This window comes from Lynx rufus, unplaced genomic scaffold (genome assembly GCF_022079265.1).
Source record: "Lynx rufus isolate CCGP_SWC_20201006 ecotype Redwood Valley unplaced genomic scaffold, mLynRuf1.p SCAF_1, whole genome shotgun sequence".
Lineage (NCBI taxonomy): Eukaryota > Metazoa > Chordata > Mammalia > Carnivora > Felidae > Lynx > Lynx rufus.
This window is the reverse complement of record NW_025814823.1, coordinates 146,925,158-146,952,949: the sequence shown is the minus strand read 5'-3', so window position 1 is coordinate 146,952,949 and position 27,792 is coordinate 146,925,158. Positions and strand designations below refer to the sequence as shown.

The following is a 27,792-nucleotide window of genomic DNA, read 5'->3' as shown; positions in this document are numbered from 1 at the left end:
TGGAAGTGTTTAGTTTCCACCAAGACAGAGAAATGGGAATCAGATTTATTCTTTGTTTTTAAACAACAATAACAGCAACAATGACAAAACAAATAAAACATATAAAACAATGGTTTTCAGATACTGAATGACAGGCAGTACCAGACAACAATCCCTGAGAGAGAAGAAACAAATGAGACAGCTAAAAACATGCCTTCCCATCTGTGCAGCTGAAAAGTGGAAATAATTCACAACCTCCAGGAAAATATCTTCAATCATTCTTCTTTCATTTTTCAGAATATGTAAAAGAATCCATTTATTCAACAAATAGGTATTGAGTCCCTAGTATATAATAGTTATAGGCTGTCACAACTAGTAACGAAGACATGTAAACAATGAAATAATTAATGTAAACAAGTAAACAATGAAATAATTAATGTAACTTCAGCTGAGAAAGAGTCTAAAGTAAAAAATAAAACAGTAAATGATTCACAGGGATGGAGGACAAAGTATCTCGCTGTTTATTTATTTGTTTAATTAAAAAAGGTTTTATTTTAGAGAGAGAGAGACAGTGGGGGAGGGGCAGAGGGAAAGAGAGAAAGAGAGAGAGAGAATCTTAAGCAGGCACCATGCTCAGTGCAGAGCCTGACTTGGGGCTCCATCCCACAACCTTGGCTGGGGTCATGACCTAAGCGGAAATCAAGAGTCAGATGCTCAACTGACTGAGCCCTCCATGTGCCCCAGTATGTGCCTGTTTAGATGCAACAATCCTGAAAGTCATTTTTAAGAGGTTATTTGAGCAGAGAGGTGAAAAGTGAGGAGTGGAGAGCTAGAGAACGCACCCGCTGGAGATGGAAAACGTGAAACTGAAAGTCTAGGAGATGAAAATAAGATTGAGACAGAAAAACATAGTGAGTGAAGGGAACCTGGTAGAAAATGAGTCCGGAAGGGTAGGCAAAAGCCAGGTCATGGAGGGCCTTAAGGCCCATGGAAAAAAGTCTGGTATTTTATTCTAAGTGGATTTACTTTAAATCTAGGAATGTTTTGAGCAGATGAGTGGTATGATTAAATTTCAATAAAAAACAATTCTCCCTGATTTCTGTGTGGAGTATGGATTATACTGGCTTGTGAATACAAAGAGCCAAAATAGAAAGCAGTTTTTTAGGAATAGGGCAAGAAATGGTGGTGGACCAGAGTAGACGCTGCACATGTGGTGAGAAGAAATTGAATTCAGAATATAGGTTCAAATTTATATTAAAATATATACTACATGGCAAATACTGTTCTAAGTACTTTCATGTAATGGCTCATTTGATAACCCAACAACTATATGAAGTGGGCACTAAAAATATGCCCATTTTACAGATGAGGAAACTAAGGCACAGAGTAGAGTTAAGTAACTTGTCAAATATGACAAGCCAAATAAAAGGCGAAGCCTGGATGTGACCTCTAATCTCTTTACGATTACATGACGCTGTAGAACATACAGGAACTGTCAATCTCTCACTTCAAACACATTGGCTTTCTTTTGGTTTCTCAAAGATGTCGTGGTTTTTTTTTTTTTTTTTTTTTGCTTTTGTTTTTAATTCCCTTGGGTCCTTCATATGGGTTTGTTTGCTTTCCCTGAAATGCACCCCCTCCAGACCGTATGGGGTCTGCTTTACTTGTTCCTTCTCATCCTCTACACCTTCACTCAGCTCTAATGTCACTATAGTACTGTTTCCGCCCTCATAATCCTTTACTACCATTTATAGCTTAAATGTATTTGCGTTATTTAGCCAGTGTCTTTCTCCAGCAACCGTATGACAGGCTCCATGATAGCATGGATAATGTTTGTTTCATTACAGTATTTTTCAGCACCGAACACAGGGTCTGATACACAGCAGTCCCTCAGTAAGCAATGAACAAGAAAGCAAGAAAGAAAGTGGAAATCTAGCTTTTTGAACAGACAAGTAACAAGGAATAGGGAGAAAGAGTATATTAAGAAACAGTTCTGGGGGCACCTGGGTGGCTCAGTTAAGTATCTGACTCTTGATTTCTGCTCGGGCCATGATCTCACGGTTTGTGAGTGTGAGCCCCATGTCAGGCTCAGGCTGATACTGTGGATCCTGCTTGGGATTTTGTCTCTCTTCCTCTCTTTCTAACTCTCCCCTGTTCATGCACATTCTCTCTTTCTCTCTCTTGAATAAATAAATTAATTAATTAATTAAAAAAAAAAGAAACAATTCTGTAAAACAGGCCACACATTGCTCAAATGTTCAATAAACGACGAATAGGCTAAAAGTAAAAAATAAATCAAAGAAGGAGGGCAAGAAGTGTTGAACAAGAGAGTTATAATTTTAAAGAGATGTTCAGGGAAGTCTTCACTGAAAAGGTAACATTTTAATAAAGATCGGAAAGAAGTGAGGGAACAAGGCAAGCAGGTATCTGGAGCCAGAGTGATCCAGGCAGACAAAAAAGCAAGTGGAAAGCATTTAGGCGGGAGTGAGTGTTAAGTATGCTTTAAGGAACAGCAAGGAGACCCATATGGCTGGAGCAGATTGAGCATGAGGCGGAGCAGTAGAAAAAACAATTAGAGAGGTACTATGGAGCCAGGTGTACAAAGACCCCACACAATTTTGGTCCATTCGTGGCTTCCACTCTGAGAGAGACAGGGAGCCACTGGAGAATATTCAATAGTGGAATGACATGTTCTGGCTTAGGTTTTAACAGGGTCCCTCTAGCTGCTCTCATAAGAGTAAACCAAAGTGGAGCCAGGATGGACCTGTGAGTCTAGATAATAGGCCATTTCTCAATCCAGGTAAAAGATAACAGTGGCTTGGATCAGAGTGGTAGCAATGGATGTATTAAGATAGGAAAGACAATAGAGGGAGGAGGGAGGAGGGAAGAGCAGGAGTTTGTATTGGGACATGTTAAGTGTGAAATGCTTACTAACATTCAAGCGAAGTTGAAAAAAAAATTAAAAAAAAAAACAAAAAAACAAACAAAAAAAAACATTCAAGCGAAGATGTAGGGTAGGCGATTGGCTATGTGAGTTCGGAGTTCAAGGAAGACATCCAGGCTGTGTCATAAACATACATATGACATTTACAGTCACAAGAGACTGGATGAGATCAACAAGAGAGAGTATATAAACAGAAAAGATGTGGATGAACTAACAAGGAAGGGAGATGCCCAAAGAGTAAAACAAAAACAGGAGAATGTGATTCCTGGAAGCCAAATGCAAGACTGTTTACAGGGGAAGTTTAATTGAATGATCAACTGGGTCAAATGCTACGGACATAAAACATGGCCGTTGTGCCCTCCTTGGCGAGGGTTCCTTTGGACAACCTTGTCTTTCTCAATTTCTTGTTTGTTTTAAAATACTAGACTACAAAGTTTATTTATCTATCATCTATCTATCTATCTATCTATCTATTCATTTAGGATAGCCAACAAGAAGTATCAAAGATCAGAAAGATACATTGTTTCTACCCATATTAATAGCTGCAAATCTTTACAACTATGGTAAGTTTGTTTTCATTACAACTGTAATTAGCCTTATAGATTGCTGCTCTTGTAGGAAACTAAATACTAGAGGTTAGGGTTCTAAAGCCCCCATAAAGATGTTAATGGTCCAGAATTGGTTTTTGCTACCAATCCCCCAATGCAGAGAGATGTCAGAGGAAGTTAGAGCTCTAATTTTCACAGCACTATGGAATATTTGTACTGGAGAAGAGCACACTACAGAATTCTGGAGTCTTTTCTATAACTCATAGATCTAAGTTTAGCACTAGCGATTACTTGGACTACACTTTTAGAAATCTACACGTTTTTTGTGCTCCTGTATAAGATGCATCATTAACAGCGATGCTACTGTAGGATCCAAGTTGTCAGATGGACAATTTCAGAAGCAAAAAAACCCAGGAAGGATATTATATAGATACAGCTATAGATATAGATAGATAAGTTTATGTATATACTATATATTATTTGTAGTTACATATTTGTAGTTACATATATATAGTATACATATATACTATATATATTTGTAGTTACAGTGTGTACATGTATAAACAATTGGTGATAGGTATTGTTCTACTTAGACATTTTTCCATTTAGAAAACAAGTGAGTGATCAAATTTTATAAGATAATAATATTCCATCTTAAACTAAAATCTGCTTTCATATTCTTTTAAAAGAGTCACTGTTTCCGCTGAGGTTTGTGTTGGCAACATCAGAGTGTAAATTCAGCAAAGAAGATTAAATATTAATACACGCATAGGATAGATCACTTTCGTTATTTCTTGGATTCAGAGCTTTGTTCTGCTTTTCATTCTGATTAAATGAGGTGAGTGCAGATAAAATAAAATTAAACATAATTTTAAATAAAGTTAATTTAAAATAAATGAAAATAGACATATTATCGTGCCATAATTAATACCAAATGACAAAAAATAATTTTTTCAGGCTAACTTGAAATGAGCTTTTTTGGACCCATGTTAATTATCTGTAGTCTCAATTTTATTTTTAACTACTAACTGCTGGGGCTGACTTCAATTGGCTTCATTTGTGTTTTAAATAATTAGTATTTAATAATGTATTATGCATTACAGTGACATTCATAGAGGACCCACGTTTCAATTACCTGTCACTTCAAATTACAGGCTCCCAGTAATTAGCTTCTGCCACATAACCCATAATGAAACAGACTCAAGTTAATAGAAAGTGGGAGCAAAAATATATAGCCACTTTGGCATGAGTAGATTTCGAAACTAACCGATTTGTGTACCTTTTAATATATTTCTCTGCAGAAATTAACAAGTTGTCTGGCTAACCTGAGTCTCCTTCATTTGTAATAAAAGAGATAATAATGAAGACGGTAGCTGCCTCATAGGGATTATTTATTCACCTATCTAGATAAAGGTATAGTTTAGTTGTCAGGATTTCATCAGGTCTAGTACATCATATTATATTTCAAATAACATCTGAAGTCCTCATGTGACCTATGAGGCCTTTTATCGATGGTTCTCAAGCCTTACTGAGCAATAAGATCAGCCAGGAGGGTTTAGATCAGATTCTGTAAGAACAGAGTATGGGGAGGTGGGAAGGCTAGACGGCGGAGAGGTGCCTAGCCTGAGTATGCTTTATAAGTGTGCCAGGTTTGGGCAGGTTTGAGAACCACTGTCCTCCATGATAGTGTCCCGAGCTACATTGCCTGCAAACTTATTAGAAAGAAACGCAAATTATCAGAACTGCACTAGACCTACTGGATCAGAAGCTAAGAGTGGGGCACAAATAACCTGTGTTTTAATAGACACTCCAGAAGATCATGATACGCATGAAACGATGAGAACCAGCACTCCAAGATCTTGCTATTCAAAGTGTGCTTTACCTTCCAGCAACATCAGCACCACCTGGGAGCTTGTGAGACATGCAGGATCTCAGACCTATCCCAGACATCCCGAAGCAGAATCTGCATTTTAACTAAATCCCCAGGTGATCCGTAGGCGCATTAAAGATCTAGAAGCACTACTTTCTCTAAGACAATGGTTCTCGATGTTGGCTGCAAACTGGAAGCGTTTTGAGGAGCTGTAAAAATGACACATGCCTGGGAGGCCGAGCAGGGAGCTCCTGGTTCTCCTTTTTCAAGAGAGAGTTCTAGTTTTGTCATTTTGGAACAAGCTCTCATTGTAAGAAGGGTTCTATTACAGCTAAATGCTTTGGGCCTCATCTATCCCCTTTTCACTAGGACAGCCTCAAAGTGAATTACAATGGCTGAAATAGCTAAAGTAGTCCAACGCTTGACTCTGTCTATACTCGAAGGGCCTCACAGTATCCCCAGCTCCTAAAGCAGTTTCTGTTTGTTGTTGTTGTTGTTGTTGTTGTTGTTGTTTGGTGGGGGGGTGTCTGGACATTCCGAGTAACGCCGTGGTGTATTTCCTGAAGCCCACACTGTGTCAGAGGCACTTAATTTGCCCCACCCTTCTCCACCTACCTATAGGTCACATTCTGTCCCTTTTAGCCTAAAGCAACAGCACTGCATAAACCTTGTTTCAGAGTCCCTCATAAAAATAGTTCCTTCAGCTTCAGTGGTAGACTTAGATGGGTAGGTCTCTGCCTTCTCACTGTCTCACCAGGAACAAAAAGGAAAAATACCTTTCCCTTTAGTTTTCAGTGAAATGAAAATTCTTGATTTCCAAGAATTATCCCTTCATGGGGCATCAGACACCATCAGATCCTAAACATAAGTTTAGGTCCTGGTAGGAACCAGCTATGTTATGGGAGCAAACTGAACCTCATAGGAACCGAGGCTCAAGAAGCCCCTTACGTAATGGATGGAGATGTTGGGGGCCAAGATCTACACGTGCTGATTTCACCCACGTCTGCTTTCTGCCACTATTGCCTGTGGTCTGACAACCCCCCAATGCACCCTCTGCAGAATTAACTTAGGATCTTTCGGTGGTATTCCGGCTACCCAGGGGATTTTCTCACCCGCTTGGATCATAAGTACATGCTTTCCAACTCCCAAGCAAGGAACTGGCAGACATAAGTACAGAAAGTTGGGCCAAAACATTATTTGGAACCGGGTCAGTACTTTGTAAATCTACTTGCAAGATGGCAGAAGACATGACTTTAAAAGAAACCTTCGAGGCAGTGTTTTCAAGAAGGTCCTTATTTACCACAAAATTATTACAAACTACTTATTGCTTGAATACAAATCTTCCTTCCTCCCCTCAAATATTTGATTTCATTCTGGACTCACAGGCTATTTCTAGTTCCCAGCAAACTTTTGTTTTGTTCCAAAATATCTTTAATCCTGAAGGAGACAGTATATATTTTTACTATGTCAGTATAGGTGTAGGATGTTCTCAAATCATTTCTGGGAAGTTGAAAACTTCCAAACTTTTCAGGAGCAACTACTGAAAACCAGAAGTACCTTGTTCTCTTGTTGTAATAAAGTCTGAAATGAATTGAAGAACTGAAATAGAATAGTTCCTGGGGTATAGTTCCTGCTCAAAAAATATTTATTGAATGCATGAAAAAAAATAGTGCATAAATGAATCAATTTGTGCTTTTACATTTATAGTCTAAACCTAAAGAAATTCCTAAAGGTTATGAAAACTTGGAGCACATCATTTTCATAATTATTTTTGCTAAATTTTCTTTGAAAGAAAAAAGTTGGATTTTTTTTAATCTCTGTTTTTACTTAAAAAATTCACATATTCACATACTTACACCAACATTCTCAGGCTGCATGGTAAAAGTATAACAGTAATTCACTACTGTGATGTGGGCTGTATTTGCAAATTTCCTGCAATACTTTCTTGAGATCTTGGATCAAATTAAGTGGCTGTATAGAGATTTGCCCAGATCTTCCTGGAAAGCAACTTCTGGTTCTGTTCTAATGGCAAATCTTTACCTCGGTTAAATAGGCAAGAGTTAAAGTCACAATGTACTGACAACCAGCATAAAATAACACTAATATTCACTCTGACAACGTAGGCATATATAAACATAAATTGCACCTGTATCTTTCTAAGCATTCACTTGTGTGATATTCTAGAAATCCCAGTAGTTCGTATAATTCTCACCTCCTAAACCATTTAGCTACTACCTTAGGTGGCAGACAACTGTGGATGGCATATTTCTGGAGCAGAATATTGAGAGACAGAGACAAACAACTTCACATCTTTCTTTTTCTTTCTTTCTTTCTTTCTTTCTTTCTTTCTTTCTTTCTTTTCTTTTCTTTTCTTTTCTTTTCTTTAAATTGTTTTTTTCCTCAGCTTCTGAAGCTGCTGGTTAATAGAACTGCTCAGTGAATAAAACTTAAATCTTTGATGGCACCTGTGGCAAGGAGGTAAGGGGCTTCTGTCTTAGTTTCAGTATGGTGTTACTAACATCATCCTACTGACCTTAATTTCAACAGGCTCCCCCTCTACCTAAGGAGTAAAAACCAAGTGTATTAATGAGCTCCAGAGACAGACTTTCCGGGTGTACATCCTAGCTCATGCGCTAAGTGACTTGGGACTGCCACTGTAACCTCCCTGTGCCTCTGTTTCTCCATCAGTAAATAGGAATGACAGTAAAATTGACGTGAATATTGAGGGAGGTCATTCATTTAACAAATATGCATTCATTATATTCATTCATAAATTAGTCATTCATTTAACAAATATTTATTGAGTGCCCGCTGCAGGCCAGACACTATTGCAGGTGTTTGAAACATAGTGATGATCAAGACAGAAAAGAAAGTCCCTGCCCTCATGTTCTTGTGAGAAGAAACAGATGGAAATACACTTAGGAGAGTGAGTGGCACCCAATAAATAGTACCTTCTGCAGTTAGTTATTGAACACTCTTTGGGGCCATGTGCATTAAAAATAGTAACCGCAAGCAAATATTCTCTTGAACACTTTCTTTGTTATTTATGCTTTTCTGTATTTTTCCAACACATTTACAATGAGCACTGATTACATAGGTAGTAAATTAACAACAAAAGAGCAAAGACATATTTTAACAAATACCTCATGGTGTCTGCTGGAGAGAGTTAGGATTCTGGTAATGATTCCATGCATGTTCATTGCCCAGGCTCTTTGCAGCCCAGATGTAATTTCCAGCCCATTCCTTCTGCTACTTCAGCATCTGTCATCCTTTGGTCTAGTCTCTATCCTGAATCTCCTCCTTTGCAGATGGACAGGACTGTTATTTTTGTGTTTTCAAACCTGCGTTTAATTAAAAAAAAAATCACTCCAAATTTTTTTTGTCCTTACACAACCAGAAACTCCCAAGCAACTATTTGTCTCATTGCTAGTAAGCTTCAACTATAGCTTGTTTTTTCAGGGCAATTGTCTTCTCTTTTTAGTCCAAATGCTTGATAGTATTTTTCTTTTCCCTAACTGTGGATGCTAAACGCTATAATTAATAATTTTTCTTCTTTCTATCTTTCATCATCAGGGCCTCACCAGATTCCAATGCCTACTTGTTAATGACATATTTTGGCCCTACCTAAAATAGTACAACCTCTAAAATCTCAGCAAATAGTCTTTCTTTCCTAAATCCTTTTACAAAACCATGATATTGTTGTCTTATCCTCATTCTTCAGAAATTTTGCTGGATTACCTTTTTATCTTGCTTCTGATGTTCATTTTTAAATTCCCAAATTACACTTTTGCCTTACATATCCTTATACAAAATAAAAGTATCTGTTAATTTATGTCATATTTGAATGAGAAAAGACTCAAAGTTAAAAGTCCAAAGTATTGCCACATAGTAAGCATTGAAAATACTACTTATAAGAAAGCCTATGTAAAATAGATGCTCCTAAGCTTAGTTTTAAAAAATTGCACTTCCTTTCGGTGCTAATACAATATTCCTAAGACCACATGGTACTTGAAAAAAAATCTATATATCATCTATATCTATATCTATATCATCTATATCTATATAAATTTTAGCAGAATCCTTTCCCCAAACATTCCTGGCACACTGGCCTGTTTCATAAATCTACTCTGTGTGTCACTGTGCCCCCAGCAAGTCTGGTACCAAGCATATGGCACCAGAGCACATCACACCATCTTTATGTGACCAACTATGACTACAGCTGATCTTTCCCCATCCCTCCCCAGCGACGATAAGGTCCATCCTTTGCTTCTGAAAAGGTCCCTTAAGCCTTAACAAAACTATCCTGAAGACTTGAGAACACGTAAAGAATTCTCACATAGTCAAGAAACCAAACTGTGTACTTTATTGGACTACTTCCATTGTTTATAGGCTCCTCCACCGATCTCTACTACAGGTTCCCTTAATTTCAGTACATCTGCCACCAGATTGCTGAAACCAACTTTCCTCTTCAACATAGGAAGCCCTTCTGCCAATAATTTTCCACTCCTTGGAATCAGTACCCCAGAGAAAATAAACAGAATATTTCTTAATGTAAAAGTTTGCTCTAAAAATAGAACATTTTACAGAAGAAGAAAATAACATCATTTTTTTTTTTAATGCAGAGCAGTTCAGCTCCTCCTTTTTACCAATCCATTCCAAAGTAGGAACTTGTCCTGAACTCCTAGAACTCAAAGACCCACTGGAATGGGTCCTCCTAAATCAAAGGGGGAAAATAGTCTTCACTGAAAGATAAAGGCGTGCCTTTATCCAAGAAATAAAATGAGCTGGTAGCTTTAAAATAACCTCCCTTCCCTACTCTTTCCACTTTCCCCATATATGGCCATAAGGCTTCAAAAATACTGGGGTGTAGTCTCAGAGAAAATTGTTATGCACATTTATAACGTGACTCCTATTCTATTCTTCACTCCCAACTATAAGACAAGCACTGAAAACCATACCTGATTGTGATTTCAAGCTGAGGAGTACCATTCTTCATTTTGGAAATTTAAGGCAGAGAATACAACCTCAGGACCAATCAATTGCCGTGTGGCAATTTTTATGCAGAGCTGAGGCACAAAAATGACTGGCAGTTGCAACAATCACGTGGTTAGTGTTTAGTGGTTCTAAGGAAGGAACTAAAGCTATAATCTCATAAAAGCATCTAATGAGATGCTACAGAAGAAACCCAAAGAAACCATCATATAGGTTTCCAGACTGTAATGTAGCATGCCCATCCTATGATTGATGTGAACTAGGTCACTTACATAATTTCCCTAAAGAGATACATCTAAAACACTCAGTCAGAAATCCAGTAGGAAACAGATGACACAATCAAATTGGATAAGTTATAGACAGTTGAATAAAGGGACTGTTTCTAAAGGTGGGCAGCTTAAAGAAATCACAATTTATAGGGTAATACCCCTGGGCCAATAATAGTGGTGAAGTCTTACTCCTCTAGTCCTGATGGGTCAAGATGAGAGAACAGCTGGGAACGAGGAGGCAGAGAAGGGATGTGGAGATGGAGACTGGTAGAAGCTAGTGACTTTATTGTAGGAATAGAGGCAGCCTATGGCAATCCTACAGGGTTTAGAAGAAGCCAAGAGGAAACATGCACTGAGGTCACCCTTCTGGTTCCCTCTGATCTCCTAACACTGCTTCTCATGGCTGAACCCAATGGGAACAGTGTGTATCGTCAATTTCATAGGGCACAAAGCAGGAAGAGAAGGGTGGAGAGTGTATCTGGAGGGGCAAACCTATGTCCCACTAAGTCAGATAGCATTTTTATTCTTCCATTCCTGCCTTGTGCACAACTAGTACAAGGGAAATCTTTTTATCAGAGACTAAACAGGAGGCAAAACTGATGTAATAAAAAAAATAAAACTTAAATTTAATGATTGATTTACTTAAGATAAATATCAATTTTTCCATTCTTCTTAAGCACATAATACCTAGAACAGGGTTTTTTGTTTTGTTTTGTTTTGTTTTCCCAAAGCATTTTTCTATGCATATAAAATTTGATTTTATTTTGTTGGTCATAGATTCTGAAGAATTTTGAGCTGGAGAATGCCAAGCTCTGATTTGCATACTTGAAAGAATATCATAGTTTAAAAGATGATTTTGAAAGAAATGCATCTAGAGACAATAATATATGAGGTATTGAGGACAGTTGGGGAAAAGAGGTGATGGGTGTGAGAAACTTTCAGAGGTAACACTAATAGAACTCAATCCTTGAGTGAATATGAGCATTAGATTATGAGTGCAGAGTGACTCTTAGACTCCTAGTTTAAAACAACAACAATGTGCAGATGGTTAGTGGGAGGTGTGGACACTGGTTCAATTTGGGACATGTGGACATTATTGTACCTACAAAATCCAGCCAACTGGATACATACCCATCACACAAAAGAAAGAGGTATGGAATTTACCATAATGTAGGAAATAGTTAAGATCGTGGTTATGAGTAGAATCAGGTAAAGATGGAGGGCAGAGCAAAGAGATGGCCATGAATGGAGGCTTTGGCAACAGCATTTTGAGAAATCAGACCTCTTCCTGTTTTAACGCCATTGGTAATCTTTCCCATGACTGTAAGGTCTATAAAGGACAGAGACTTGACCTGTCTTGTTTGTTCCCAATATCTAGCATACTGCGTGGCACATGGGAAGGGCTTACTACATATTATTGAATGACTGGTGTGTTCAATTTTGCTAAAGGGCAGGGAAGGGGTGATCTGATTTAGGAACTGGAGTTATTCAGAGATCAATTCAATCCCAATGATTGTCCCACGTATGCCTCTTTTAGGGCTCCCCAATGAATCTGAATTTCCCTTTCATGAATGACTGTTGCTGAGAAGTTACAATATATCTTCTTTGCTTCTATTTCTCAGTTTTTAAATCTGCCATCGGAATGATTCATTGAATAATGTAGTTTTTAATTCCTGCCTTTCAGGTTTTGTTTTAGGTCTATCCTTTAAGGAATGAATGTTTTAAATTATGCTGCTTTATTCAGGTTTTTTTTTTCTTTTTCTTCAGAGAAAGGTTGTCTCACTTTTTCTTGTAAAACCAGAGGTCCATTCAAAGTTTGCATAGTAATCATCACCAGACTGGTAAGACATATATGCTCATAAATATGGATAGATAATGTACTAAAAATCTTCAAGTACTTGAAGGACTGTGTATCTTAAAGCAGTAGTCTCCAAACCAGGGTTGCTTACCCCAAGACTTCCCAAAGGGTACATGGGCACATAAAGGGAAGCAATTTCCAGAACTTGAATTATGATTTGGCCTCTTTCCTAAAATTCATCTGTCTAAGAAGGTGTCTGTGGTGGAGGCTGCTGGTTCTACTTTTGCATCTCCTTGATCTGTTCTCATAAATTTTAGAATGGATCAGAATCATCTGGTGTGCTTGTGAAATCCTACGTTGCTCTCCCCATTACCAAAATTTCTAATTCAGTAGGGCAGGGCCTGAGGATTTGCATTTCTTAAAAGTTTTTATGTGGTGCTAAAGGTTTTGTTTCAGGGACAAGCTTTGAGAATCAAAGGCTTCAGACAATTTACCTTTTCCCACATTATAGAAAACAACCACCATATCAAACTCAATTCTAATCCATCTTGAGTCTTAGGATGCATTTCCACGGAATGTAAAAACTATGAGCAAACAGAAGGTCAAATCAGAATAAATTATTCTGATGATAATGTACAAATCAAATCATGTTTAAGTCTGGTGCTTACAAAAAAAACAAATAATAAATAAGACGGGCACCTGGGTGGCTCAGTTGGTTAAGCATCCAACTTCCACTCAGGTCATGATCTCGTGGTCCATGGGATCAAGCCCCATGTCAGGCTCTGTGCTGATAGCTCATAGCCTGGAGTCTGCTTCGGATTCTGTGTCTCCCTCTCTCTCTCTGACATCCCCCAACTCATGCTCTGTCTCTCTCTCTCAAAAATAAATAAACGCTAAAAAAAAAAGAAAAGAAAAGAAAAAGAAAGACTTCATTGAGATGTCAGCTGAAGGGCAATTGAAAATAATTTTGATAGACCACTATGCGATTTTTGGCATGTAATTCAGAAAGAGGTAAAAAAATAGTGAGTAGCATTGCATAATAAAATTATGATTTCTATCATTTCCTTCTATGACATCAAGTTTCTCAGTGTTTAAATCTATAAAAAATAAAATAGGAATAGAATTGATGCTAAGCCATGGCACATTCTAATTGTTAAGAATATTTACTCACAGAAATGTGAACTGGGAAAAACAGCTCTGATCATCTCATTGAGATATATTTCTAATAAAATTCTACAACTTGTATAATTATCTTTTAAGTTTTGTAAGAGCATAATATTGTTTTGATCAATTGTATATAAGAAAATTATAATGATAATACAAGAGAAGATTTTAAACTTTTATACCTTTATGTTCACAAGAAAAATTAATTAACTTTTAAATATAAATTTTGATGTATATATGTTTGATAGCTAAGTCAGTAAAAGATTACCAAGCACATAAATATATATTTGGATAAAATTCCAAGGGGGAAACTGAAATAAGAAAACAAGTCCAAAAACAAGAAAAGAAAAATATAAAATGCCTGATTGTTAAAAGCAATCTTCAAGCATGCTTTAAATGGATAATCATAGGTATGAAACCACTATGGTATTTAGATTCCACTAAATATATTTAAAAGAGTAATGTTACTTGTTTATTTTAGAATTGCAATATTTAAAATATGCCAAATATAACATCATTTACAACTATTTGACTTTATGATGAAAATGTTTTTGTTGACAACTTAAAATGTGATGGGGATATAAGTTTTAAATTTTTATTTTAGAGTAAACACTATCAAAAATCATTTAAGACTTCCTGCTTTAAGGCAGTAAACTTTAATCTTCAGCAGGGATCATGTGATAGGCTTAGACAGAACTCTGCATTAAATTTTAACGAAAGCACAAGCTTTGCTTGTTCTGTAAACACCTCAACAAAACCCATTTCTGTTCTTGTTTGGCATTTGCTCTTTCTTGTCCAGCTGGGATCCAAACATACAGAAATGAGTGATAATGGGAAAAAGATTATACAATCTTGAGTGACTCACTCAACAACCTTTAAAAACTTTCTATTTAGACTTGTTTTACAATTTTTTAAATGTTTATTTATTTTTGAGACAGAGAGACAGAGTATAAGCAGGGGAGGGGCAGAGAGAGGGAGACACAGAATCTGAAGCAGGCTCCAGGCTCTGAGCTGTCAGCACAGAGCCTGACGTGGGGCTTGAACCCATGAACTGTGAGATCATAACCTGAGCCGATTTTGGAAGCCCAACAGACTGAGCCACCCAGGTGCCCCAGACTTGTTTTAGAACAGAATCATTTTGGTGAATTCTGTCTTGTTTAGCAAATGGAAATTGCAGCATAAGAAAGAAAGAAAGAAAGAAAGAAAGAAAGAAAGAAAGAAAGAAAGAAAGAAAAAGAAAGAAGTATAAATATCAGCATAAAACATTGCTGTGGGCATTTCTCTTCAAAAATGATTTCATTGCATTTATATTAGGAAACACAAAAAAGAAACACATTACAAAACATTGACATCGTTGAGTCTTTAGCCACTTGATAATGACATATTTGCCTTCTTCTAAAATATATACCCTGTTGTAGATCATTTTCTTGGGAGACATTCATGCTCAGGTTATGCATAAAATCTACTCAGAACCTATTACATTTGTTTTTCTATTTCCAAACTCCATAACTTTATTTTACATGATATATGGCTTTTGGACATTAGCTCAAGGCTAACCCAGTTCCTATTTCCTGTACTGTATTGAAAATTCACTTAAGATCAGAAAAGGTCTACTTTGTATCACATTAAAATGATATATTCCTCCCTATATAATCTCTTACTTCTTTTCCATTTCAGCTACTCTGGAAGACTACCTATTCTTAATAGCCCCCAGAGGTAGGGGCATATTCTTCCTCCTGATATGTAACCTAGACTTTAGAAACAGAAAACCACCTCTAGCTGACTTTGAGTGGTACAAATATCCTCAAACTTCCATCCAAGTATTCTGGGTAATTGAACATCCTACAGACTCCATTATTTGCACCTAGATCAATAAAAATATACCCGATGGGCTTATAAACATCTAATAAGGGTGTACATGCACAAGTAATGCAAATTCATATCTACTCTCCAGGGTAATTTCTGTTTAAAGTTCTGGGTAAAAGATAGGACAGACTGCATTGCACATTATAAGGACAAGATCAGCAAAGAGAAGAAGAGATTCTATTCATGCCCAATTCCCATATATTTTTGACATTCCAAGAAAGAGACCTCAAAATAATTTTGAACTCACCTTTGCCCTTTCTGATATCTTTGCTACAACTGCAGAACATATCATGGATTTGTTCTTCCAAATTATCCATAAATTTATCGAATAGAACAAAGCTCTAAAATAATCCCCATGGGATGCACCCCGCATAAAAAACTTTATGTGGGCAGAGATCTGTCTAGTTCATTCACTGCTGAGTCTCCAGGGCCCAGGACAGTGCCTGACACATAGTAATGACTTAATAGTGAATGAATGAAAAATGAAGAAATGGATGGATGTCTGGGTGGATAGAAACTTGATGCTTTTGAAATCTTCTGATCACTTTTTAGATAGGATCTTCTAGCCAGTAATTTAACCTCCTAAACATATAACAATTGGAACATAATATTTTACATTTTTCTTGAGAATATCATGCAGACTCTGGAAATGACCTGCATTCACTACAAATTAATTATGGGACTTTGGACAAAGGACTTGAGTTCTCTACGGCCGATCCCTCATTCATCAGACAGTAACAGCACTGCTCTCACAGGCTGCTGGGAGATGATGCACTTGGCCTGGTTCATAGGAAGCATTCTGTAAACATGAGCTATCACTTTTCCTATTGAATGCATCTTTCACATTTGAGATTAATGGGTAACTATGTAGATGTAAACACTATCAGCATTACTACCTGAATTTTCACAGGTACATATATAATCACTTCTCTGCTAGCCACAAAATCAGTTCATCCAAGCCAGCAGCTTGAACTTTGTGATGGAACTAGGGTATAAAAATGTTGGTGCATTTAAAGTTGTAAATAACCAGACCAGTCACAATATAGTAAAAGAAGGATTTTAGGTTTCTTTGGTGAAACAAAAGCAGGTATAAAAAGTTACAAAGATTTTAGATTTTCATTCACAAAAAAAGAAAGAAAGAAAGAAAGAAAAAAAACAACAACAGTCATTCACATTTTACACTATACATATTATAATATAAATACAGGAACGTATTGTGTGCATTGCAAAGAAAGAGGAAAATTAAAACCTAATAGGTCGACACTGTCATTCTGTGCTCTGGAACACCTAAAGGTGGATCACACTTAGTGTGACAACCAAGGAACTTACTTAAAGCCACAGAGAATGATGGTAGCTACTGTTGTTCCTTCTGAGCCAAAGGAGGTTTCGCGAACAAGAATCCATGTTGGGTCTGCTCGTTTTGCATTTTATTTGTTGTCTATTCTCCTCAAGGTTGTTCTAATTGAAATTAGGGAATGGCTCCTAAATGCTTTCTTTCCACTACAGGTTTTTCTTTAAACATTAAATTAAGTGGATAATGATTCAAATTCATCTTCAGCAGTCACTTTATTCAAATAAAGGGGAGAAAACACAGTGGGAAGAAACAGGGAGAAATGTCAACATGTACACTCCACCTAATAGGAAGAAATGCCCACACTCTCTCTGTAGCTCCTTGCTTAGAATGGGCAAACACCATTTGCTGAAAGCTATACATTTTCCACTCTTTTCATAATAAACACTGGATGCATTCTATCCATCACATTATTTAATCAGGGACAAAATACCTAGATTATATGGCCCCAAACTGTGTGAGGGAAGCATAAAGGCTAACACTGAAAAATAACTAGCACACTAATGTCAATTTTCAGGTTTGGGGGAAAATAACATCCAATAAATTAAATCAGTATGGCTTACTTCATTTATTTATGTATGCTTCACAGCTGCAGCATTCATACATGAACATTCAAAACTTTATAAAAGATTAAAATGGTTATATATACAAAATTTCTTTCTTTGAATGCGTGTTGTTGTTTTAACAGTCCCCACCCCCCTCCATAACCCTTAGGTCTGTATCCATTTGAAATGTGTTGATCTGTAACCTTGTAAGTTAGTGTTATGAAAGCCATTAAAAAGGAGACCTGGTTGAGTTAATAATTAGCACTTTGACCCCTAAAAAATGCTCTTGGTCCTAGAAAAGTCCTCCATTCAGGCCTTTCGTGTAAGTGAAGAGAAAGGAATGCAGCAAAGAGGAGTTCCACGGTGCAGTCCCTAGTTCTGTCAGGATCCTATTAGCCAGGCTTCAGCACCGCTTGGAAGCAAACTGCACTTCAGGCTGACGTGGTGCAGTGACCTATAAGACCTTGTGTTTGTTAGTTGTCTAGGAAAAGCCGTCCTCGGTCTTGCTGACAAAGGGCAAATGAAACCATTTCCAGCCTAAACAAACTACAAAAAGCAGCCGAACCAATGATTAAAGACCTCTGAGGCTCCATAATCATCATTAAATATGCCCAAACTCAGTGTGACTTTTTTATTTTATATACAGGATTAAAATCAACATTAAATCATCTTATTTACATTGCCATTGGTGCTGAAATTGAGCTTTTTAAATAGTACAGTATGCTGGTATACACTATAAAATGGTCTGCACTGGAGGCGAATAGAAAACTAAAGAAATTAGATAGGCTGGAAACGGTTACTTTCTGCCCTCATTTTCTTTCATGTTGTTAGCCTTCTTATTGAATGTCAATACTTTCATTTAAAATGTTTTGGGAGCGCAGCAACCCCAAATGACTGGACGGTGGTCCAAAAATCCAAACCAACTGATAATACTTCTCGAGGTGATAGGAAAGGCACAGGAAGTTAGGACTTTGGCTGCAATGATGAAAACACATGTTCGCCATTTGGGGGGTCAGCGCCTGGACTCCTGCCACCTCCGGCTCCAATGGTGATCGTGTTTTGATGTATTTATTGAATTGTCCTTTGCTGATGAGGAATTTTTAAAGTATTTCTTAGCGTAAGTCCTTTGGTATGCAGATGCTACATGGAAGGAAAGAAAGAAAGAAAGAAAACACAACAATATTACTTGCTCCATACCCTAAACTACCAATACCGTAGCTGTAAAATGAGGGTGTCTAGTAGCTGTTAGAGCACGGTTGTCCATTCTTTCTAAAGTACCACTTACGGTTCATGCAGGTAATTTTAGGCATAGCCCATCTTCCATTTCCTAGGCAACGGATAGTTGGAAGGTGGCGTTGAATGAAACCATCTTTGCAGTGATATCTAATCAGGGAGTTGATTTCATAACGAGGTTTCATCTTTCCAAAGGTCTTGGCATTTTCTACAACAGGGGGCTGGCCGCAAGCAACTGAAGAAAAGTAAATTGGGTTATTGCCAAATAATCTAAATATTTCTATTAGTATGAATCTTTTCCTTTCTTTCCTTTTTTACGGTACCCAATCAAGCACCTTCAGCAAAGGCAATCATTTAGAATTGAAGAATTGAAATTTTTCAAGAGCAAAAGCTAAATACTGAGACTCTGTGCCTCATTTCAATCTCAGATTATATCACCTTTAACTATGTTTTAGTAAGGAACCACTAGGCTAAATGATCATATATTCATCTACCCATCTGGAAGGGCCACTTCCAAATTAAAAAGCACCTGTCTCATGCCAACATGTGGCTTATCGGTGTTGTCTCCATCAGTATCTTAAAGTTTTTATTTATTATATGCCTTCAGTTGGAAAACTAATGGGTTTGTGAGGTTAAGGTTAAAAACTATCAATTATATAATTCACTTACACTTGATTCTGTGGTATGCTGACAAATTAAAAGTTGTCATTGTCAATATACAGATTTCTTTCAAAGCTATTTATAGATGAGGACTTACAATATGGCTAAAATAATTCAATGAGTACGGTATTGGGAAGGACAGGCAAATAGACCAGAAATGGATCCACACATATAGGCTCGATACTTGACAGAAGCAACATGGCAGAATAGTGGAGAAAAGGTAGTTTTTTTCACTTGGACATTGGGTATTCATATGGATAAAAATGAACTTCATTCCCTACCTCAGGGAATACATGGGAAATTAATTTTGGATGGTTTAAATACAAAAATATAAAAGGCAAAAACCTTAAAACATTTAGAAAACAGTGTAGACTATCTTTCTGACTTTAGGGTAGGTAAAGATTTCTTAAGACACAGAAAGTTTTGAACCATAAAGAAAAATGCAACAAAAGGAAGAATTCTGTTCATCAATAAATACCACAGGGTAGGAGTAAAAACAGTCTACAAACTGGGAGAAGATATTTGTAACAGATAAAATTGCCAAGGGATTACAAAACAGGATATAAAAATGACTCCTATGTATCAATATAAAAAAGAGAAGCAATCAATTTTTAAAAATAAGGAACAAACATGAATAGAACCTTTACAAAAGAGCTATAAGTGAATGCCATATAAGTATATGAAATGATATTCAGGGAAAAGTATCCAAGTAAACACAAATTAAATCACAACAGATAACATTTTATACCCACCAGATTGGCAAAAATCTCAAAGTCCAATAATATCAAATGCTAAAGAAGATGTGGGGTAACAGGACCTCTCACATATTCCTGGTGGAAGGTGCAAATTGGAAAACTAGTTTGGAAAATAATTTGGCATTTTGTAATAAATTTGATGGCACATAAATCCTATGACTCAGCAATGTCACTCCTGAAAAAATACCCTATGGAAACTCACAGAGGTCTACCTGGAACAGATTGAAGAATATTTATAGAAATGTTGTCTATAATAGCAAAAACACTCAATATAACCTAAATGTCTGACATTTAGGTTATATATAATAATAATATATTATTATAAATATATATAATATAAATATAATATATAATATAAATATAATATAAATATAAATATAATATATAATATAAATATAATATAAATATAAATATAAAATATTTATAAAATAATGCTGAACAAAAAAAGCAAGTCACAAAATACATACAATATGATTCCACTTGAAGTTCAAAAATGTGCAAAACTAAACAATTTGTCGTTTACAAATATGAGCATATGTGATAATACTAAAGAGGAAAATAAGAGAATGAAGTCATTATCTATGGTTGGAATTGGGAAGTAAACAGATGGGACTGTAAGGAATCTGCAAAATGATCCAAAGATGTGTGGATAGTATGCACTGAGGTGTTCTCTAAAAAGTCATGATTCCAAGAACAACTAGCATCTATTCAAGAACAAGACACTACTGAGAGAATCCTTGAACATGGAGGGGAGGTTAAAGCACTCCCCTGCAGCCCAGAGACGAAGACAGACTCCATTAGCAGGATAAGAGAATGGCTAACCATTGACCACTTTGCTCTTCCACCAGGAGTGTGCAGCATCATGTGAAGAGGTCTTCTCTGAGCCTCAGGTTCTTCCAGTTGGAAAAAAGAACGCCAGGAAGAAAACCAGCTTCCCCAGCATTGTGGGATGCTTTGTGGGAGCCCTACTCTGCTGTTGCACCATGGATATTACAGGGGAATCTTTGGGACTCAGCCACGGGGAATCTGACTATGACTCCAAAGTGGGGGAGGGGTCTGAAACAACCAGCACATGAATCTTCGTAGACCAAATTCATACCTGCAGTGCCTAAGTAGTAATCCCAGCCAGCAGCATTGCTTATCTGCAGAGCCAAGTCAGAAGTGCACTCTGACCAGGGAACATATCTGCCTGATTCAGATCCTCAAATGAGGAGATTTGCCAGCTCTAGAGCTTGGTTTGCTCACACCCAGGCAAGGTGCTGAGTCACAGCCTCATCTGTTGCAGACAGTGTCTTCCAGCCCCTCAGACCAGAAGGGCAGCGGCAACTCCAAATAACCCAACTAAAAAATGGGCAAAGGGTCCAAAAAGACTTTCTTCAATGAATATACACAAAGGCCAAGAGGTACATGAAAAGATGTTCAAGATCAGTAGTCATTAGGGAAATGCAAATTAAAATCACAATGACGTATCACCTCACGCCTATTGGAAAGGCCATCATCAAAAAAAAAAAAAACAAAACAAGAGATAAATACTGGTGAGGATGTGGAGAAAGGGGAACCATTGCGGGATTGTAAATTAGTACAGCTACTAGAAAAGTAGCAGGGAAGTTTGAGGGATCCTTAAAAAATTAAAATAGAACTGCCATATATCCAGTAATTCTGCTTCTGGGAATATATCCACAGGTAACAAAAACACTAATTCAAAAAGATATCTGCACCCTCATGTTCATTGCAGTATTATTTACAATGGCCAAGACACGGAAACAACTGAGTATCCATCAATGGATGAACAGATAAAGAAGTTGTGGGTATATATACATACATGTAATGGAATATTATTCAGCCATAAAAAATGAGAAAATCCTACCATTGGAGACAACACAAATGGGCCTTTAGGGCATTATACAAAGTAAAGTAATTCAGACAGAGAAAGACAAATACTTACATGTGGAATCTAAAGCAAATCTAAAATCTAACTCTAAATATGTGGAATCTAAAACAAAAAACCAAACAGACTCATAGAAAGTGGTCAAAATGTACGAAGTTCCAGCTTTAAGATACATAAGTAATAGGATGTAATGTAACACAATGACTATGGCTAACAATGCTGTATGATATACAGGAAAGTTGACAGTAAATCGTAATAGTTCTCATCACAAGGAAAAAAATGTTTTCCCTTTATTCTTTTTTCTTTCTTTTCTTTTTCTTTTATCTATGTGAGAAGATGAATGTTAGCTGAACCTACTGTGGCAATCATTTTCACAATTTACGTAAATCAAACCATCATGCTGTATGCCTTAAGCTTATACAGTGATGTATGTCAGTTAACTCTCAGTAAAATTGGAAATAATGGCTTTTATATACACATATTATAATCCTCTTCACACGTATTTAATTAAAAGTATAATTATTTAGGTCTGTATGTTTAAGGATGTCTAAAACATGTGAAAGGAGAAATGAGTCTTTTATAAAAGTCTATAGACATTTATAAAATTCCCCAGAGTATTTGATTAACAAAGAGTTAAGTCTATATGAATAAAAATCAGACAAAAGAGTGACAAAATACAGGAATCTTTCTGTTTGGTTTGGTTTTCTCCCTTAATCAAGTAGAACCAACGTCTTATAAATCTCTTTCCCCATTTGGAAATGTAAACCAGGATGCTGTTTTTGTAAAGCCTGTGTAGCTATAGGGCAGTGGTCCTCAAACTGGGGCAGTTTTCTCCCTCTCCCTCCCTCCCCAGGGATAGGTGGCATGGTCTAGTGACGCTGATGGTTATTACAAAACAAAGGAGGAGGATGGGGGGGGGGTGGAGAAGAACATTCCAGGCATTCATTGCATGGAGGGCAAGAACGCTGCTACACATTTGCAATGCACAGGACAGCCCCCACAACTAAGCATTACCTGGGCCAAAATATTAACAGTGCTGCTGTTGAGAAACCCTGCTTTAGGAAAAAATAACATGGGGCATACAAGAATGCTTGGATCACAAAGGGAAAGGCATGACTCCAAGGAACATTTGGAGACTTAAGAAGGCAAACATGACATTCAGAGAAAGACAAACAGTTCATTAAAGACTTCTTACACTAGAAACAGGGAAAAGAGCAAATACCTGATTTGCTATTTTCACGAGTCTCATGGCAGAAGTGCTGAAGTAATGCACAAAGCCAGGGAAGCTGCTCAGACAGAAAGGATAGTCAGAATAAATTCGACTTTAGATAAGACAATAGCAGAGAGAGTGACAGGGCTGACAGCTGAGTTTCATCTGAGCTCTGTGTATCTCAGTGTTTTCTTTCTTCTGATAGAATTTCTTAGTATTGGGGTTTAAGTTGTTCCTAAAATATCTGCAGAGTGTGTATTTTTAGTTTACTACTTTTATATCCAAAGACAAATGAATCCAATGAATTTTATATTTTGCAATTGTACTGTTACTTGATGAAAAATTCTAGGTCTAGAGGCTAAATTTTCATATTCTAACACCATTATCAATTGTGAAAGGTTAAAAAATTTTTATGGAATTCCTGCTTTTTTAAAGGAGGACGTCTATACAGTGTGCCTCAGAAATTCAAACATATTGGTCAATAATAAACACTTTCTAAAATCAGTGTTCTTAATTTTATCTGTTTAATGTTGACTAAGCAATTCTTGTTACAGAGCTTACATCACAAATGTTTTTATTTTAGCAGACGTTGAAGGTATTCAACAATAGAGTGACGCTGTTTTTGTTCTATTGTTTATAAACACATAATGAGCTCCTACAGAAATGATTATAAACTTCAAATGCCTGCAAAATGAGGGAACATCCCTAGTGAGGGAGGGCAATGGTTTTTAGGCCCCAGAACTTCAAACCACTGACACGTTCCAACATGGACCAAAAGGTACCAGTTCTTATTTTTCTACCAGAGTAAAAAAATCCAGATTATTTCATGATATAACCCGATTCTTAGATGTTGACTTTTTTTTTTTTTTTTAAGTTCTCCTCATCAGAATAAACAGGTGGACAGACTCTTGGGCTGGTACTTTGTTTTTCTTAAAGATACTGCCAGGTAGTTTTTTGCAATACGAATATGACATTGTTATCTTAAGCATCTGAAATCCAAGGTAAAGACATTACTGAAAATGAATTTTGCAAATGTATTGGAGGAGTGAAATATTCCATAAGCAGCAAGAGATGTCTGTGTCTTGAAATAATGAAGTTTATTCATCTTGAATATGCTTGATAATTGAAATGCAGATGAGGTATGCGTTATTAATTGATCATTACCTGTTCCTTTCTTGCAGGTATAGGTGAGATGATAATTGCAGGGAACATCATTCCACTGGCCGTTCTCATGCCAAATGATTACAACACAATCTTCTCCAGCAGAAAAGAAGCTGTCTGGCTGGTTGGGCCTCCAGTTCTCATATTGCTGTAAAAATGGAGAAAGAACAGAATTAACTACTTGATAGTCGAAAAATAGCAAATGATAAGAGCAACAGAGCCATTACATTGCAATGGAATTAGAATGACTCAACAGTTTTTGTTGAACTATCTAACTGAAATTATTTTAATGATAAAGAAAAAAGCTTTTACACTCTGAGTGGAAAATATACGTATTTCAAAGTCTCTCTTCAGCAAACGTGTATTTTTTTTTTCCTTTGGCAATGAGATATGTCTGAGAAATTTGTTCTAGATATCCTACATTTCTAAATATGTAATGAATGCTTGACTTAAGAAATTTGATCATGTTATTATTATTAAGTGTAACAATATTAATGGGAGTGGAAGTAGAGAAAAAAAATCCATAATCTCATCACTCTGTCATGTTTTCTCCCAGCCCTTATGGGCACATGTAATTTTATGTAATTATAATGACAGTGCAATAAAATTTTTATTCTTTCTTTTACCTCTCTGCCACTATAAAGTATGTTTTCTTGCCTTATTTAATTGATTGGTTTTATCTAAATTCATTTATTTGGTTAAGAAAAATTGAGACATTTGCTAATTTATTTTTTATACTTACCCAATATACATGTTTCCATCATTTCAAATTCAACCTTCCTTAGTAATTTTGTTTTATTTTTTATTAAAGTTCTTACTTATTCATTTATTTTTATTTATTTTGAGAGAGAGAGAGAGACAGAGACAGAGACAGAGAGGCAGAGAGAGAATCCCTAGTAGGCTGCACACTAACAGTGCGGAGTCTGACGCATAGCTCATTCCTACAAACCATGAGATCATGACCTGGGCCAAAATCAAGAGTCAGAAGCTTAACCAATAGAGCACCTAGGTGACCCCTAAATAATTCTGCTTTAGATGTGATTCTTATATGCACTATACAGTTAAGTTTTGCTTTACAATATAAATCTGGAAGTTGTTTTCTCTCATTTGGAACACTGACCACAGTTAAGCATATCGATACAAAAGACAAACTGTTAAAAATATATCTTGCTAGGAGCGTCTGAGTGGCTCAGTCATTTAAGCATCTGGGTGGCTCAGTCATTTAAGTGTCTGACTTTGGCTCAGGTCATGATCTCATGGTTAGTGGGTTTGAGCTCCTCATGGGGCTCGGCTTCATATTCTGTGTCTCTCTGCCCCTCCCCCTCTTGTGCTGTCTCTCACTCTCAAAAATAAATAAATAAATATTAAAAAATAATAAAAAGTCATATATATATCTTACTGTAAAAATATATTTGTTTTTCTTTTATGTTTTTCTATTGATTTTCTTTTTTAATTAAAAAATTATTTTTAATGTTTATTTTTTGAGAGACAGGGAGAGACAGAGCATGCGTGGGAGAGAGGCAGAGAGAGGGAGAGACAGAATCTGAAGCAGTCTTCAGGCTCTGAGCTGTCAGCACACAGCCCAACACGGGGCTCCAACTAGAGAACCATGAGATAATGACCTAAGTCAAAGTCAGACGCTTAAATGACTGAGACACCCAGACCCCCCTCTATTGGTTATCTTTATAACTGTATCTTTAGATGGTATCTTTTGATTTCCCAGTCTGGGCAATGAACTATAACCAGAATTATCTTTTGCTTTCCATCAGAATAACACCTGTCATTTATTCAGCACCTATAATGGATGAAGCCCTCTCCTAGGTACTTGGTATGCATTATCTCTTACAAGAATCCAGTAGGATTTGGAGAAACTTGGACTTTGAGATGTTAAGCACTCAGGGCTCTGGGGCTTACATTCAATTTCTTGTTACCTTAAAATGTTGTCTCCATCATTAATAATTGTATGAAAAACACAGTCCCTATGTCTGTTGAAAAATTATAAACTTCAGACTATAATTAAGAGAGCAATTTCCTAGCCTTGGGTCTCCTGATAACTAGAATGTGATATGGGACGTTTGTTCAGCATCTTTCTGGATCAACTTGAGAATCACTTTTTCAATATGCTTTGCCTGCTATCATGTTGTACATCACATCTAATGCTACCAAATCTGATAGAGTCAAACTTTCTTCACTTGGTAGAAGGACAGATTCAGATTTGTGTGCAATGGCTGATATGACTATCTTTCTTGGTCCTACAGATCTATGTCTTTTCTTGAATTAAATTTAAAATAAGTTTGTGGCTTGAATTAAGGGATTTTATTTAGGAAAGATAGAGAAAAAAGAGTTGTATGTAAGAGTAAAGCCGTTGTTTCCAACTCAGAACATGCCAAACAAACAAACAAACAAACCAATAGCACTGTGGCTACTTTTATATCTTTAAAAAATGTATAATAAGTATACTAGACAATATCTGATTTTTCTTCTCAGAAAAACAAATGGCTTTTAAGACTTTTAAGTATGGTAAAAACCTTGATCTTTGATAAAATAATTTGTGAGAAGATCTAAAGTTTGAAAGCCTCCAGATTAAGAGACCTGCTACTTTTCCTTCAACCTCTTTTCCTAGCTTTGTTTTAAAATCCTCCTCAATCATGCCAAAAATTAAGATCGAGATAAGGAGATCCCCACTATATAAGAGTCTTTGAAAAGCGATAAAATTGCAAAGAACCAAGGGAAGCTTAATAAAGGTGTGGTTTGTGTTTGTTTGTTTGTTTTTGCCAAAACACAGAAGGGTATTTTTATTTTTCTGGTGGAGATCCAGAAATTAAATGGATTGAAATCCAACTCTAGTAGCCTGAATGGTACCACTGAGTTACTGCCTTGATGGCCTTGGGAAGGAAGATCAGAGGATCCTTTGACTGGCAGGTCTCCCTGAAGCCAGGAACTGACATTTGCTCTAAAAGGGGTTGCTAATTATTTCTCTGTTTTCCTTTTCTTTGCTTACTTCCTTTCCCTTATCATCTCTTACCCTCCACCCATAAAGCCTTTTGTTGTTTTTGCTTTTGCTACTCTTTTAGATAGATAATAAACAAGGAAACAGGAAATGGAGCGACAAAGCAAAATAAAAGTCATATTCAACCTGTTGCTGATATGTAACTAAGTTGTCTTTAACAGACCTATTAAAGCAGCATCAAAATAAAAATTTAAATTAAATTAAATTAAATTAAATTAAATTAAATTAAATTAAATTAATAAGCAAAGGAATAGGAATTCCTTAAAACTAACAAAGATCTGTATTGGATATTTTCTATAGCCAAAGTTCCAGAGTTCCTCAAATACTTATGAATTTTGGAGCTCAATCATTTCTAGGTTACTTTCTAACTAACCTCTTACAGGAAACACGTAAAAAAGTCCTCAAAGGTGGAAAACTTTCCCACACATCCACAGGATATGCAAACTGTGTAATGCTCCCTGAGTCCTTGTCCCTACACACACTCCCAGATCTCTTGCTTTATTTGTCTTCATAACAATTAACTTCCGATGTCCTATATAATTTATTTAT

At 36.5% G+C, this 27,792-nt stretch overlaps 1 protein-coding gene across 4 annotated transcripts in view; it reads right to left on the bottom strand.

The window, feature by feature from the left end:
* VCAN (versican) overlaps nucleotides 1–27,792 on the bottom strand; it is a 130,455-nt gene that overhangs the window by 3,035 nt on the left and 99,628 nt on the right. For 2 of the 4 annotated variants that reach the window (XM_047088688.1, XM_047088703.1), the window contains 3 exons: nucleotides 24,237–24,381; nucleotides 18,612–18,794; nucleotides 16,978–18,466 (listed from right to left, as the gene is read on the bottom strand). In XM_047088688.1, the coding sequence (XP_046944644.1) occupies nucleotides 18,339–18,466; nucleotides 18,612–18,794; nucleotides 24,237–24,381 (456 nt within the window). In that variant the 3' untranslated portion in view covers nucleotides 16,978–18,338. Of the gene's footprint in view, nucleotides 1–8,126; nucleotides 8,683–16,977; nucleotides 18,467–18,611; nucleotides 18,795–24,236; nucleotides 24,382–27,792 lie in introns of those variants that run through there. The other 2 variants (XR_006963730.1, XM_047088694.1) reach the window with 2 other exon arrangements.